Source organism: Danio rerio, chromosome 4 (genome assembly GCF_049306965.1).
Source record: "Danio rerio strain Tuebingen ecotype United States chromosome 4, GRCz12tu, whole genome shotgun sequence".
NCBI classification, from domain to species: Eukaryota; Metazoa; Chordata; class Actinopteri; order Cypriniformes; family Danionidae; genus Danio; species Danio rerio.
The window spans coordinates 37,775,215-37,790,000 of NC_133179.1; the positions used below are offsets into that span (position 1 = coordinate 37,775,215).

At 36.0% G+C, this 14,786-nt stretch overlaps 3 protein-coding genes across 4 annotated transcripts in view; 1 reads left to right on the top strand and 2 right to left on the bottom strand.

Moving 5' to 3' along the window:
* The window catches only part of zgc:174702, a 30,147-nt gene extending 23,426 nt beyond the window's left edge, over positions 1 to 6,721 (bottom strand). Inside the window, exon 1 of the mRNA XM_073946717.1 lies at positions 6,297 to 6,721. Within this exon, the coding sequence (XP_073802818.1) occupies positions 6,297 to 6,381 (85 nt within the window). The 5' untranslated portion in view covers positions 6,382 to 6,721. The remainder of the gene's footprint in view (positions 1 to 6,296) is intronic.
* Positions 1 to 14,786, bottom strand: part of LOC137491248 (uncharacterized) — a 697,259-nt gene that overhangs the window by 257,301 nt on the left and 425,172 nt on the right. The gene's annotated exons all lie outside the window — the stretch shown is intronic.
* The window catches only part of LOC137491174 (uncharacterized), a 293,575-nt gene that overhangs the window by 226,857 nt on the left and 51,932 nt on the right, over positions 1 to 14,786 (top strand). The window lies entirely within an intron of this gene.

Sequence of the window (14,786 nt, forward strand, 5' to 3'; positions counted from 1 at the left end):
ACTCTTGCAAGATTGAAACTATCTTAAATAAAATGTTACAAGACAAATACTGTTTGTACTACTAGTTCTCATTTACACCAACATAGGGCTGGGCGATTTGGCAAAAAAAAAAATCTAGGTTTTTTTATAAAGTTTGACGGATTCACGATTTCGATTTTTTTTTTTTGTGTGTTACTAGTCTTCTCAAAACATTACAACAACATGACTGAAGTAACACTCTCTTTAAAAGTAACTTTAACCATCTGGTTAAGGAACATTGTATTTTTAATGGCCATGTCATACAAAAATCGGTCAAGGTGTAAATAAATGTTAAACAAATTAACGAGTTAAATAGCGTTGCTGACGATTTGAATAAGAAATATTTGTGTAAATATTGCACTTGCAGGAATACAGAGGGATTTTTTGCATGTTTTGCTGAGCCTCGGAAAGATTGGCTGTCAGCTCGGTTTTGACTTTTTCTTCTGATTAAATGACAGGTTGTAATGATGCAGCCTTTTTCTTAAAAGAAAAAAGGACTGAACATGGAAACTGTAAAGCCTAATTTAACCCAATGTGTGAAGTTGTGGACGCAAAGCAGGAGCAAAAACAAGTACCAGATGTGTGTCTAATATAAATTAATATATTTAATATATTTTTCTTTTTTTCCTCTTTTAAATACCGATCATTTGATGCGCTTTGCTCCACTCTCTGTATCATGCTGCCTGATCTGTCTTGTTTTCAATTAGGTCCGCTAAATGACGTCATGGGGGCGGGTACTTTCCTTTTCACTGCTACTGGCCCTCACCTCTGCTTGTGTTCAAACCAAAAGATCGGCACAGTTTTTCACATGGCAGGCTTTTACATCCTTCAAACATGTTGAGATCGAGTTTATCGACTTGATAAGGTAATATGTCTTGACAATACACACAGACGTGACTCAGACTAATGCAACAAGTAAAATCCTACATGACTTCACGTTTCAACAGGCAGTCAAGCAGGTCGCACACCAGAAGCGCCACGACACATGACAGTTTAAAGTATCACACACCAGACGCGCACATTCGCAAAATATTTAACATGAAACTAATCAGATGGCGCTCTGTGGTGCGGCTGAAATATGACCTGCGTCCTGAATCGTGGTGCGGCGAGTCACCGAGAGGCGCTTCTGGTGTGCTTCCAGCTTCATACAGAGAGAACCAAAGCGCATTGGTGCCATTATAATGTATTAAATATATATATATTTTTTTAAATCGCAATTTCTCGATTTGATTCAAAATTAAATCATCTGAAAACGTAAATTCGAATTAATCGGAAAAAAAAATTTGAAAAATCGCCCAGCCCTACACCAACAGATTGCAAATGTCACTAGCTTTCATTCAAGACCAGATATCATACATTTCAGACAAATACAGATCAATTTATTCTGCTTTAAGGGTTAAAACAACACATTGATTAACCTGGTTGGTTGAAATAACCACAGCATATGAGGAACATTATGGTTTATTATTTAAAGATACATCTGCCTTAGTTCTAACATTTTAAGAGATTGTCTTTCATTTGTATGCATAATGTTTCTAGAGATTTTTTGTCTCTACAAAATTGTGCATCTGACAGGATGTGCCCAAAGCACTTGACCATGTAGAGGAGTCATTCAAAAGTCTTGTGAGGCGGTTCCTGCTGAAAATCCTGTAAAGCCCCTTTATTTAGTTTAAATCATTTACTAATTTTGCTGAAGGGTACCTGGAACATCTGCGGCCAAAGTATTGGTCAGAATAACCCAAAATCAATTGGTGCTTTGTTATCATGATGGTTTAAGCCCTTAAGCCAGTTTAATGACAGAGACAATTTGCAGATGCCCAGGATTTCAGATTCAACTCGTGTTGACCACTGCAATATGCCTATGAGTTCCTTCAACGTGTTTATTAAGGGATGATGATTTGCTGAAACTCTTTCCACACTGAGTGCATGTGTATGGTTTCTCTCCAGTGTGGACCCTCATGTGTTGATTACGGTGTGATGAGCAGTTAAAACTTTTCCCACAAATGGTGCATGTGAATGGTTTCTCTCCAGTGTGGATCATCATGTGTAGATTAAGGTGTGATGATTGGCTGAAACTCTTCCCGCACTGAGTGCATGTGAATGGTTTCTCTCCAGTGTGGATCCTTATGTGTTGATTAAGGTTTGTTGAGCAATTAAAACTCTTCCCACACTGAGTGCATGCATATGGTTTTTCTCCAGTGTGGATCCTCATGTGTTGATTAAGGTGTGATGAGCAGGTAAAACTTTTCCCACACCGAGTGCATGTGAATGGTTTCTCTCCAGTGTGGATCATCATGTGTAGATTAAGGTGTGATGATTGGTTGAAACTCTTCCCACAGTGAGGGCATGTGAATGGTTTCTTTCCAGTGTGGATCATCATGTGATAATTAAGGTGAGATGATTGGTTGAAACTCTTCCCACACTGAGTGCATGTGAATGGTTTCTCTCCAGTGTGGATCCTCATGTGGTGATTAAGGTTTGATGATATGTTGAAACTCTTCCCACACTGAGTGCATGTGAATGGTTTCTCTCCAGTGTGGATCATCATGTGAATCTTAAGTTTGCTTTTGCTTGCCAAACTCTTTCCACACTGAGTGCAGGTGAAACGGTTCTTGTCTCTCCTTTTTAAAACACCATCAGTCTGTAAATGAGTTTTTTCCTCAATTTTGACATGATGTTCCTCCTCTTTACTCCCCTCATTCTCTTCAATTAGGTCTGAAATAAATAAATAAAACATTCGTTTTCATTAAGTCTTAAAAACTATCATCAAAAGCTGAAAAGTGAAAAGACACTGAAAACATTGGCTACACACACTGTAATTTTGATGCACATTAAATGTAAAATAAATCAGATCATATTTTGTTTGGTCCATTAACGTGTACACATTTAAGCAGATTCAATTCATCTTTATTTATCTAGTGCTTTTACAATGTAAATTGTGTCAAAGCCGCTTAACATAGAAGTTATAGTAAATTTAAACAGTGTCAGTCCAGTTTTCAGAGTTTTTCATAAAAGTCATTTTGGTCATATTGATAAAACAAAGATTTCTACGATTTGTAAAGCAGACAGGGAACACTTGTTCATTGTGTGCCTGACTGGTAAATGTATCAGAAAAAAAGTTCTGGGGTAACAGCTGAATATTTGCCTCACAGATATGAGACATACCTGTACAGCATCTGCATAAAGGCTGGAATGTGCACCTTTCCACTTGTGTGCTGTTGGGCCATTTTCATCCATTCTGGGGTGATTTTGAGGCTTAATTTGGCCCAAACGTTCTCAGTGTTTCAGCAAATGGACTGATATTTGGGGACATCTTATTTTGACATATTCTGGAAAAATGCTCCATTGGCCTCTATTATAAAACTTTTTATAGTGCAAATAAAATACAATAAATAATAACAACAACAACAACATGGAAATCACTCAAATAAGCATATAAATGAGAGTAATAAATTCATCAAGCACAATGAAGTCCCCATCAATGGGAAAATGCTTTAAAATTTTTTTTTAAAAACCTCAATACACTCTGGGCAAATTTACTCCCTTTTCGTTATATTCATGGCTGTTTTTTCTCCATTGACCTCTATTATAAGAACATTTTTTATTGCAAAGCCATGACAGCACATATTCATGAATTTATGATTGTTGGTGTTCTTTGTGACGGCAAAAAGGAAATGGGTGAGAGAATAAAGGAGGAGGAGGAGAGTTGAAGAGGACAGCATTATGTGATGTGTAGAAGAAAGAGAAGTTGACTGAACTGTTGCAGTGCGGGGAAACGAGTAGAGAAGTCGGGTCGAGATGAGCAGTGTAAACTTAACGACTGGCTGTGAGAAACAAAAAGCGGAAGTATGTATTGAAGCAACAGAGCATAGACCGCTGTCTTGTTACTGAAGTGCACGTGACGTCGTTGAATGTGTGCGTCACTAAAGCAGTGGCGTAGTGGACGGGCCCGCAGGGCACGCACCGCGGGGGGGGCCCGCGTGATTAGTAATTAATAATTGATAATTCGGCAACCGCAATAATCAAACTCTTGGGAACAACTGTGGTCGGAACCAAAGTTCACAGGTCTGTGTTCTCTGAACACCTCTCAAGCGGTGGACTACTTCATTCTGATTGCTTGCCGCCAATGTTGCCAACTTAGAGACTTTGTCATTAGATTTAGCGATTTTTCAGACCCCCCTAGCGACAAATCTAGCGACTTTTTTGTGTGTTTTTGGAGATTTTTTTTGTAGACTGTCATTTGTCCATACTGTACCGTCCCTATTCTTCTCAACAAGCTGCATGTGATGCCGCCGACCCCTCCCCCGCCTCACAGCACTGACAGGCGGCCTAGTCAGTCCTCGTACAGCAGCCTCTCCCACCTGCAGCCCGAGAGCAGATCACCCCTCTGCGTACCGACGACAAATGATTTAGCACAGGCAGTGTAAAGGTATTTCCCTTGTACAGTCAAACCGATCTACTTCTCCTTTATTTTAACAATTTAATTGGACCGTTTATTCTTTTCTTGTTCACAATCACAGATATTTTAGTGACAGTTTCTAAACTTGTCTGAGTTTATTACATATGAGAGATTACTGCACATTCACTACACATCTATAATGACATACTGTATTCAAACAGCAATACATTTAGTTAAATAAACATGCTTTTATAAAGTGTAGTGCAATTATAAATACCCCTTTATTAACCATAGGCTGTTAAACAAACAGAAACAGTAGAACGTGATGATGTCAGTGATATGCAAATTGACGTAAGACGCATCCATCCCCCCCCAAACTTCATCAGGGGGCCCCATCAGCGATCCCTGCAGGGGGGCCTCCGCATTTTGCGCTACGCCACTGCACTAAAGACTTCAGTGCAGTGTGTCCTGAACAAAATCAACTCACCGATTTATCTTTCTCGCTGGCATGGAGTCAGCTGCCAACTCACCGGCTGGGTTCAACAACACCCTCAACCTTCACATCCACATTCGCCATTCCCCACTCATTTCCCTTGACCCCTCCGCTCCGTGGGTAAGAAGCAAAAGTTTTTGTTTTCTTTGCCCAAATGCACATTTTGTTTCTCTTGTTTTGTTTTCTCCCCGTACTATTGTTATCATTATTATTTTCCCCGTTTTCAAATCTGACAAATCTGCTGGCCTGAAATCATTTGCATTTTTTTCTTTCATTTGAGTTATAAGTGCTGAGGGTTCTGCGTTTCATTGTTATATTGTTTGTTTTGTTGTTGATACTGCTGTTTGTGTATGAAAAGTATTTTTTATTAATATTATTGACTAAAACAAACTTTATTTAGACAATTACAGCAATTATCTGAGTTTTTTTCTGGTTCTCATTGTTTGTTATTTTATTTATTTATTTTTTTATTATTTGTAACTGGTGGTGAGAGCTAGCGTGGTATATTTTGTTTGAAATGTATTTTGACAGATATTCTGTCTGGCGCCCAAGATTAACTACTTAAAAACAAGTGACAAACATATTTGTTTAATATTTGTTTATTGTATTTTGGGGGGGGATCACCATTCCCACATCACTGTTACATTTCCCTGTTGGGAAGAGATTTGTGATTTTTAAAATTGATTATCAGTTTCAGTGCAAAAAAGTTTCTGCCTTTTATATGGAGTATAGTGTGTGTGTGTGTGTGTGTGTGTGTGTGTGTGTGTGAGTGTGTGAGAAAGAGAGAGAAGCTGGATTTATTGACCTTATTCTAAAATGCGGAAGTGCGTCTGTTTTCGCGATTGTTTTAGAACTTCCGATTCAGTCGCCTATTGGAGAAATGACTAGGAATAATAAACGGCAGAAAATGGTCAAACTACTTGCTCTACAAGCAAATGTTTGCATGACTATACAGACCAAGTAGAATATTATATATTAAGAAAATATCAGTTTTCAACATCAAAAAGAATGCATGATTATTTGGTGTCATGGCTTTGCGGTTAAAAAATGTGGTTATAATGGAAGTCAATGGGTCAAAAACAGCCAAGAACATAATGAAAGGGTATATAGATTGCGAGATTAATCATATCATCATCACGATAACAATATTTCTGGCCCACGATCATGAAAATGGGAGACTAATAATACATAAAAGAATGACAAAAGACATGAGAACAAGTAACAAATGAAACTCATTCCTGTCTTTCAATGAGTGCTTATGTGCATTTAGGAGAACTAGGCAGCACACTCAGGGCTACAAGATGGATTAATTTAGTATTCTTATTATTAAAATATATCTGAATGAAGATCAAATGACTGAGTTGGTCTCTGAGAATGAAAATCAACCTGTTTGTTCCTGCAGATCTTCCTGTTTGACTGTGAATGTCTCTTCAATCTTCACATCTTCACTCTCCTCTTTAATAAACGCCATCTTTATAACAGTGTGGAGATCAGTCGCTTCAGCAGGAGTTTTTCTCTTGAGTTTGGACACTGCTTAAAATGAACAAAGCAATAAAAATTTTCAGTTTAAAATAAATAAAACAATGAACAGAAATAAACTTCTCTTCAACACTTGCTTCAACAGTCTCTTTGTATGAAAGAAATTAACAAAAAGAAATCAGGTAAGTCAGAGCGTGAAACAAAACCCACAAATGACCTGATTAAAACTAGTACTCCATTTCTTATAGTGATGTATACTAAGAATGAAATGACATTATCCTATTTAATAAATTAAACCTTCATTAAAACACTTTTTACATACTGTTACATCCCTGTAACTTCTGTCAAACTTTATTTGAGTATGTTCTTATGTGTTGTTTGTTTTATCTACTTTATTGTCTGCTTACAGCAACGTGTAGCATTTTTTTTTTTTTTGCCCAAGACAAATTTCCTCTCTGGGACAAAAAGTTTATCCTATCTTTATTCAAACAATAGACCTATTTACTGTGAGTTAAGTAGTACTACGTTGTAAAAAGGGTTAAAATAATATTGTCAACAGCAGGTACATAATTTAGCACTGAATGAAAAAACTGAAACTTTAATCAATCACTTTATATAAGTGTAAACGCTTTAAAACAAACCTTTTTCCAGTTGAATCACAGCGCGGGAGCAGCGCAGGCTTATGACGTCACAATCCACGCCAAAATAAAAGTCTTTTAACTTTTTTTTTTTTTTTGCCAATTAAGTTACTTTTAGTCATGACTTATTATTTAGTTTGTCTCTGCGTTTGGACTCTTTATCCTGTTAAAAATTAACAAAATCATAAAAATGTCCTGTTTAAAATAAATAAAACTTTGAACAGAAACAAAATAACTCCTCTTCAACAGTTTATTTATATGAGAGTAATTAACAAAAATAAATAAAGTCCGAGCAAGAAACAATAGCCACAACTGATCTGATTAAAATTGGTACTGCATTTTTGATATATAGTAATGTATACTTTGAATGAAGTGAAATTATTTTATTTAAAAAAATTAAACCTTCATTAAGACTCTTAATACACTCACGTTGTTCCATAGTCCTCATTACTTTGAGTAAAATAGTAAAAATAGTATTACGTAGTATAAAGAGACAGCAGGAACATCATTTAGTATTGGATGAAGAACCTGAAACTTTAATCAATTGCTTTATATCTGTGTAAAAGCTTTTAAACAAACCTTTCTCCAGTTGATTCACTTTTTTTGGCAAAAAAAAATTTATCTTAAATCACATACAAATACAAATAATACTATTAGACAGAAAGGGAAAATATTAATATAATTAAAGTATTAATAATAATAATAATACTAAAATTACTAAATGAAACAAACAAAATTAAACAAATGAATGAAATTACAATGACACTTAAACAAATCACCATAAGGAAAGCAACTAAAATCGAGAATCTTCTTTAAATACATCTGCATAATATTTCAGGAATCATTCATGAAACATTTTTTTTTTGTTAATAAGAGGAAGTGATTTTAGGAGAGTGTTAAATTCTATTCTAAAATGAGCAAATGATGAGTAATTATTTGTGAATTTCTGTTTGTGAATGAAAAATTTGCCATATAAGATTAAAAAAAAAATGTATGATGTGTTCCAGGGATTTAGCTTTTGGGTTATTATAATAAAAATAATGTCTTTTAGATTAAAGCAATTGACAGCATTGGCAAAAGCAGATATATGCAAATTTAGGAGTGACCAAAATTGCTTGGATATCGGACAATCAAAAAACATATGTACAAGTGTCTCCTCTGCTTGTTCGCAGAAAGAACAGGGGCTGTCGATGTCAAAAAATTTGGAAATACTAGAATTTTACAGGGTAGATTTTCTGTACAATTTTTAAGTGTATTTCTTTTGCCTTGTTGGAAATGCAATATTTCCCTGGTAAAGCCAGGTTCTAGTCTATATCCTCAACCAAAGACCTCCAGTAACACTTTCCTCTAAAATAAATTTTCCTTTTTAATTGAAAAATTTGACACACAAAGCTATTGTTTCATTTCTTATCTAACAGACTAACACCTTTTAAAAGCAAAGGAGAATGAATATTCACTGAGCTACTTGAGTTAAATCTACAGTGAGTTTTAACTAGGTGAACTAAACCACGTGATACTGCCTTTAAAAATTTATTAAATTCGTTAGGAGTTGGAAAACAGTGGTAGGTTATAAATTGTTCATATGAAAGAATGTTTCCTGCATCATAAAACAAGCAAAGATTACAATTAATATTATTTTGTAATCAACTTTGGAAAAATAACGATTTGTTTCTGTGAAAATTCTGAGAATGTGAAATCTTAATCTTCCTCCCAAAAGCAGAAATTCCCTTCAAATCTTGATTTTGCACAATGCTTAAGGATAGCAACTCTGTCACTAATAAAAATAAAAAGGAAGAGATTGGGCAGCCCTACTACCACACAAAATATCAAATCTATTAGAAGTATTAAAATTAACGATCAATGAACTATTGATTCCTTTATAAAAACAAAGCGATAGTGTTAACAAAAGTTTCCCTAAATCAAAAAAAAAAACTCAAAGCTTAAAAACAGAAACTGGTGCTCAATCGTATCAAAGGCTTTGTAAAAATCAAGAAAAAGAATGAGACCATTTGAATGAATAGAATCGGCAAAATCTAGCAAATCCAAAACTAATCTTATGTTATTAGAAACATGGCGGCCTTTTATAAACCCAGACTGAGTTTCAGAAATAATAGAATCAAGATTTGTTTTTAATCTGTTGGCAAAGTCTTTTTTTTGCCACTCACTGTTGCAGTCATGATATGATACATTTCTCTTTCGTTTTCCACTTCACACAACATATCTGCTATCTCTCTCACATACAAAGACATTCAGTATTTAAAGTTGATCAAAACTTTTAATCCAAACATTTTAAAACAATTTTGTTTAATTTATATAATCCACTAAGACTAAGTGTTTAAAGCAGAAAATCCCAAAATTCTAAAATGTATAACAAATAATCTGATGGGTGTTTTGAGCTAAAACTTTACAGACACATTCTGGAGACACAAAAGACTCATCTCAAATCTTGAAAATGGGTAAAATAGGTGCCCTTTAAGTAAAAAGTACCCATTACTACTACATGTTTTAGTTTCACTAACTGGGTCATTATCACTATAAAGTGCTTTTGATGTCCCACAAGATTGAATCAGTCCTATATGGACATAATGTGAAATAACACGCATCAATGCTCGCATCAAATTCAAAACTCTGATGTTTGCCTACAAAGTGACTTCTGGCCTAGCACCTTCTTATCTGCACTCACTTCTGCAGATCTATGTGCCCTCCAGAAACTTGCGTTCTGTGAATGAACGTCGCCTCGTGGTTCCATCCCAAAGAGGGAAAAAATCACTTTCGCGAACGCTCACGCTCAATCTGCCCAGTTGGTGGAATGAACTCCCTAACTGCATCAGAACAGCAGAGTCACTCGCTATTTTCAAGAAACGACTAAAAACTCAACTATTTAGTCTCCACTTCACTTCCTAAGCTGCAATTGCCTCTTTGAATATCACACTAATTGTACAAAAAAAAAAAAAAAAAAAAAAACTACTAACACTTCCCTTCTTAGACTTTACAGACCTGAAACTTGCCTTTAGTACTTATTCATTGTTGCTCTTAGTTGTGTAAATTGCTTCCTTGTCCTCATTTGTAAGTCGCTTTGGATAAAAGCGTCTGCTAAATGACTAAATGTAAATGTAAATGTAACATTCTGATGTTTTGCAGTAATTAATAGAGTTCACATACATATCAAAATCTCTGGATGCCAAATGTAGAAAGAAGCTATAAATACATGTATAGTAAGAAGGCTAGTTTCAAAGAGTAACTAAAATACAATTTTAAAGGATACAAAAGTTTGGATAAAAGCATTTTTAGGAGAACTGGAAAAGTCAACGCAAAACACTTCATAATAAGAATACTCCCAAAGCAAATGACTTTCTTCAGACTGAATACAGAAAAGAGCATTTGGGGAAATATTATTATTAGATTGAGCAAGTTGTGATTTAGTGGAGAGCAGTTATGAGTAGAGACTTCACCAACTTTATTATAAGAGGAATTTATTTAAAACTCATACCATTCTGTCACTTAAATATATTCCAAAAACTCACGCAAACAGGTAAAGAAATCCGAGATCTATTATAATTGAGGGAATGTCTTCGTTTGACATGTACTGAGAAGATTTGTGCAGTCAAATATAAAAAAATGTAAAAATACTTCGGGGCCAGCCTTGACTGAAGGTATTATACAATCAGGGATTGCACAGAAACAATGTTATATTCCACTGAAGAGACTGAAGAAGACAAATGAATCTTCTGTCCACAAATGTTTCCCTCTGTTGTCAAGAGACTGTTTAAGAAACAGGCAGTCAATCAGCTATCACCGAGCGCCTACAGGCAGTCAATCAACTTTCTCTAAGCCACATACAGGCAGCCAATCAGATTTCGCTGATCAGCGTGCAGGCAAATATCCCACCCATGGTGCTCAGTCCGGTGCAGAGAGAGGTTAAAGAATTGAAATATCTAGCAGGTACACATGAAAAAAGCCAACACGTTCTCACTCCCAACTCGTCATATACTGACATTTGGTCAGGAACCCTTGGCGTAAGTTTTTGAGCGTCAGCATCATATTTAGACGTGCAGAGATTCCCCATAGAATCTGAACAGGAGCCTGAGGCGTTGAAATTTGACGTGTTAGGTATATTACGGACGGATCATAACTACAATAAATAGGCATAAAAAATAACAGGCTACAATAAAGAAGTTATGGCAGGGCTAGTCAGTTGGTGGCCGTCAGGTCTATCTATTCTGTTGATTTGTATTTTATTTTAAAAATCACTCGCTGCACCCCTTCAGCGTCATATCTAGACGTGCAGGGATTCCCCACAGAATCTGTACAGGAGCCCGAGGCGTTGAAATTTTACATGTTAGGTATAGAGATGGGCCATAACTACGATAAATAGGCATAAAAACAACAGTCTACAATAAATAAGTTATGGCAGGGCTCGTCAGTTGGTGGCCATTAGGTCATATTTATCTAGTTCTTCTACTGATTTTTTAAAATTATTATTATTTAAATCACCCGCTGCACCCCTTCAGCATCATATTTAGACGTGCAGGGATTCCCTATAGAATCTGTACAGGAGCCCGAGCCGTTGAAATTTGAAGTGTTAGGTATAGGGACGGGTAATAACTAAGATAAATAGGCATAAAAATAAACAGGCTACGACAAATAAGTTATGGCAGGACTCGTCAGTTGGTGGCCATCAGGTCATATTTATCTAGCTCTTTTACTGATTTTAATTTTAAAAATCACTCGTTGTCTGATATCAAAGTGCTGTCTGTGAAACAGCAGTGACTTTGACAACGCTCTATGGCACGAACAACACCAGTAACTTATCCTAAGCACTTTAAGTGTTTCCTAGTTTTTATCGGAGGCTTGTTGACATTGATTACTGTATGTAATGTGGTGTGATTATATGTTTGGTTAATCAATGATTACTCAGCGCAATGTGATTATTAATAAAAAGAAATATTATTTAATTATTTGTTTGTCTGTTTATTGTTTGGTTCACTGATTTATTATTTTTATTGTATTTTTATTTATCTATTAATAAATATATTAATATGTGGCACTGACATCACTGCATGGCGCGATCCCAAGATCCATTGCGATTTTCCACTCGTTAAGTAGAACACTTTAATTGATAAAGATGTGAACAGGTACTTACATTATCGATACAAAAACTGTTCAGTATTGTCAAGAAGTTGTGATTAGAACCTTTAGAAGTACAAGGTGGTTGTTTCGCGATGGAGTAAATGATAGCAGATATTAAAAATATATATATAATAAGCTGCACAATATGTGCAAGCTAGTATGCTAGCTAAGTTAGCTAATTAAATCCAAGTTTGTTTTTTTCACATGTAATCATGAAATTAAAAGTGATTAGTCGATTGTAGGATTTTTATGATGTGTTTTCATATTACAGTAGCTCACTACACTTTAGCCATTTATAAATGTTCAGATGAGCAACAGTGTTGCTAGATTGGTTTGTTTTTCAGTGATTGTGAGAAGTCCACACAAAACTATATAGTAAAAAGATAAATCTTAGCAGTGGTACACAATACAAATGTATTCATAGCTATGCCAGTACTGTGGCTTATCACAATTTTTTAATAAGTCATAATAAAGTAAATAAAGTGTTCTTCTCTAAAAAAGGCTACCTTGTTTTGACATTGTAAACTGTTTTCCACGTCTGTCATTTGGCACCACAGGGATATGAAAAATTCACCTCCCAGCCACGCCCAATTTATCCCTTGTGGTACAACTCAAAACCAATCAAAAAACTGCCCCAATCTGCCAACACTGATGAAAAAAAATACTGTTAAAATTGTAAGAAATTCTGATATATATTTGTTGTTTGTTTTTCTCTTACCAGGTCCTTCAAATTCACCAGCTTCTCCTTTATTTAACTCGACCCACACACAGACACGCACAAACCAAAGGCACTTTTAAGAGCCACATCTGTCATTTGTACTTGTCTCTCTGTACATTTCTCCCCCCCCCCCCCCCCGCTCTCTTTCTCACAATAGGTCTTAATCTGTCTGTTTTGTTGTTGTTTTTTTTTCTTCTGTATATTTCTTTATTTTTTTCCAAAGTTATGACAAGGCCCAAATTTAGGCCCTGCCCATCTTGCCAGACTCCCAATCAGGCAAGCAGGAAAACCTTAATTGTCTGCTTTGGAAGTCTGTCCAATAAACAAAAATTAAAAGACAAAGTGGTGTCACAGGACAGTGAGTGGGGTAAATCTGTGATGAAAAGCAGAAATGTTGGCCGCATAATTGATTCTGCCCATATTGCAGTAATTTAAAAAAACAAATTTCATAAGTGTTAATTGAAGTGTAACTGTACACATGTTTGTCATATCATAATACCAGTGTGATGTGGCCTTTATACGTTTATTTAAGTAAGACTATTTTTATCTTTAAATTGTGTTAAGTTATAAGTAATAAGTTGTGTTTTCTGTCACATAATGTGTCAGTCATGTTGGCAATGTTAGAAACTGAAAGAGTACCTTTCATTTTTTATTTAAATAAATTTACAATGACATCCCCAAATCTGAGCAGCACAACAGCCCAGTCAGGAGCAGAGCAACTGTTCCATTGTGGAGCATTCGAAGAGCCACACTGTGGAGCAGCTGGAGTGCCTCACAGTGGAGCAGCCGGAGAGCCACACGGTGGAGCAGCCAGAGAGCCACAACGCTCCGTGGCCGGAGAGCTTAACCATGGAGCAGTCAGACACAAAGGAGTCCGAGACTTTATTTACACTCAACCTGGTTCCTCTTTCTTCCCCACACTCTCCAACTTCTCTCTCTCCTTCCTCCTCTACTGTTGTTTTTCCTTCATACTCTTCTCCTCCTCCACCTCCATTGCCATGCTCCAAGTCTTTGCGACACAGAAAAAAGAAAAGGACAACACCAGCCCCTTCTGCCACCTCTGTCTCTTCTCTATCTCCTATGACCACTGATCTTTCCCTTCCACATTCTTGTCCTCTACCTGCTGCTTTTTGCATCTCCCAGTCCTTGAGTCAGGAGGGGCCATATGTGAAGAGAAGAAAAGGTAAGTTTTGTTTTTCAGTGATAAACCTTAATCCACACTATTAATTAATTTGATCTCAGACGAATTTGACTTCAGGCAAATTAGATTTATCTGGGTTATCAGGTCATTGCCAATAAACATTAAGTTGTTCTTAACTTGTTTAACTGTGTTTAAGTGGCCAGTGTTCAGGGGCTGTGTTAATGTCAATCACTATTTTAAAGGGGTCATCAGATGCAAACCAAACTTTATGTTATGTATGCTTTATGTTTGCCGAGCTGATTTTGACTGGGTATCAGGATGTTTTTTTTTACACTTCTATTGATAATTATTAACCAAAATATGTTATAAACTTTAAATTAAAACCCTAAAAAAGAAACATATGAACGTGTGGAAAATGGGCATGCAATGACCCCTTTAGGCTAAGGGGGCTTTTGGAAACCTAGCACAGTATATTTTCCTTGATTGACAATAAGCAGGGACAAAGTGGGACCACAGTTCACATCACAAGTAAAATGATAGCTATTAACTGGAGATTCAACTACAAAGCTTGACATTTGTGGCTTAATAAGGTTTCCTTGTCTTTTATTCGTTTAGGTTGCAGAAAATGAAGTAGGCAGAAGTTCTTCCTATTTGATTGTTACATCCTATGATGTATTTAGGCAATAAGTTGTTGGTGTGAGTAGCAGCTTATTGCTCTCCCCTTTTGTTTTATTAATCTCTCTCTCTCTCTCTCTCTCTCTCTCTCTCTC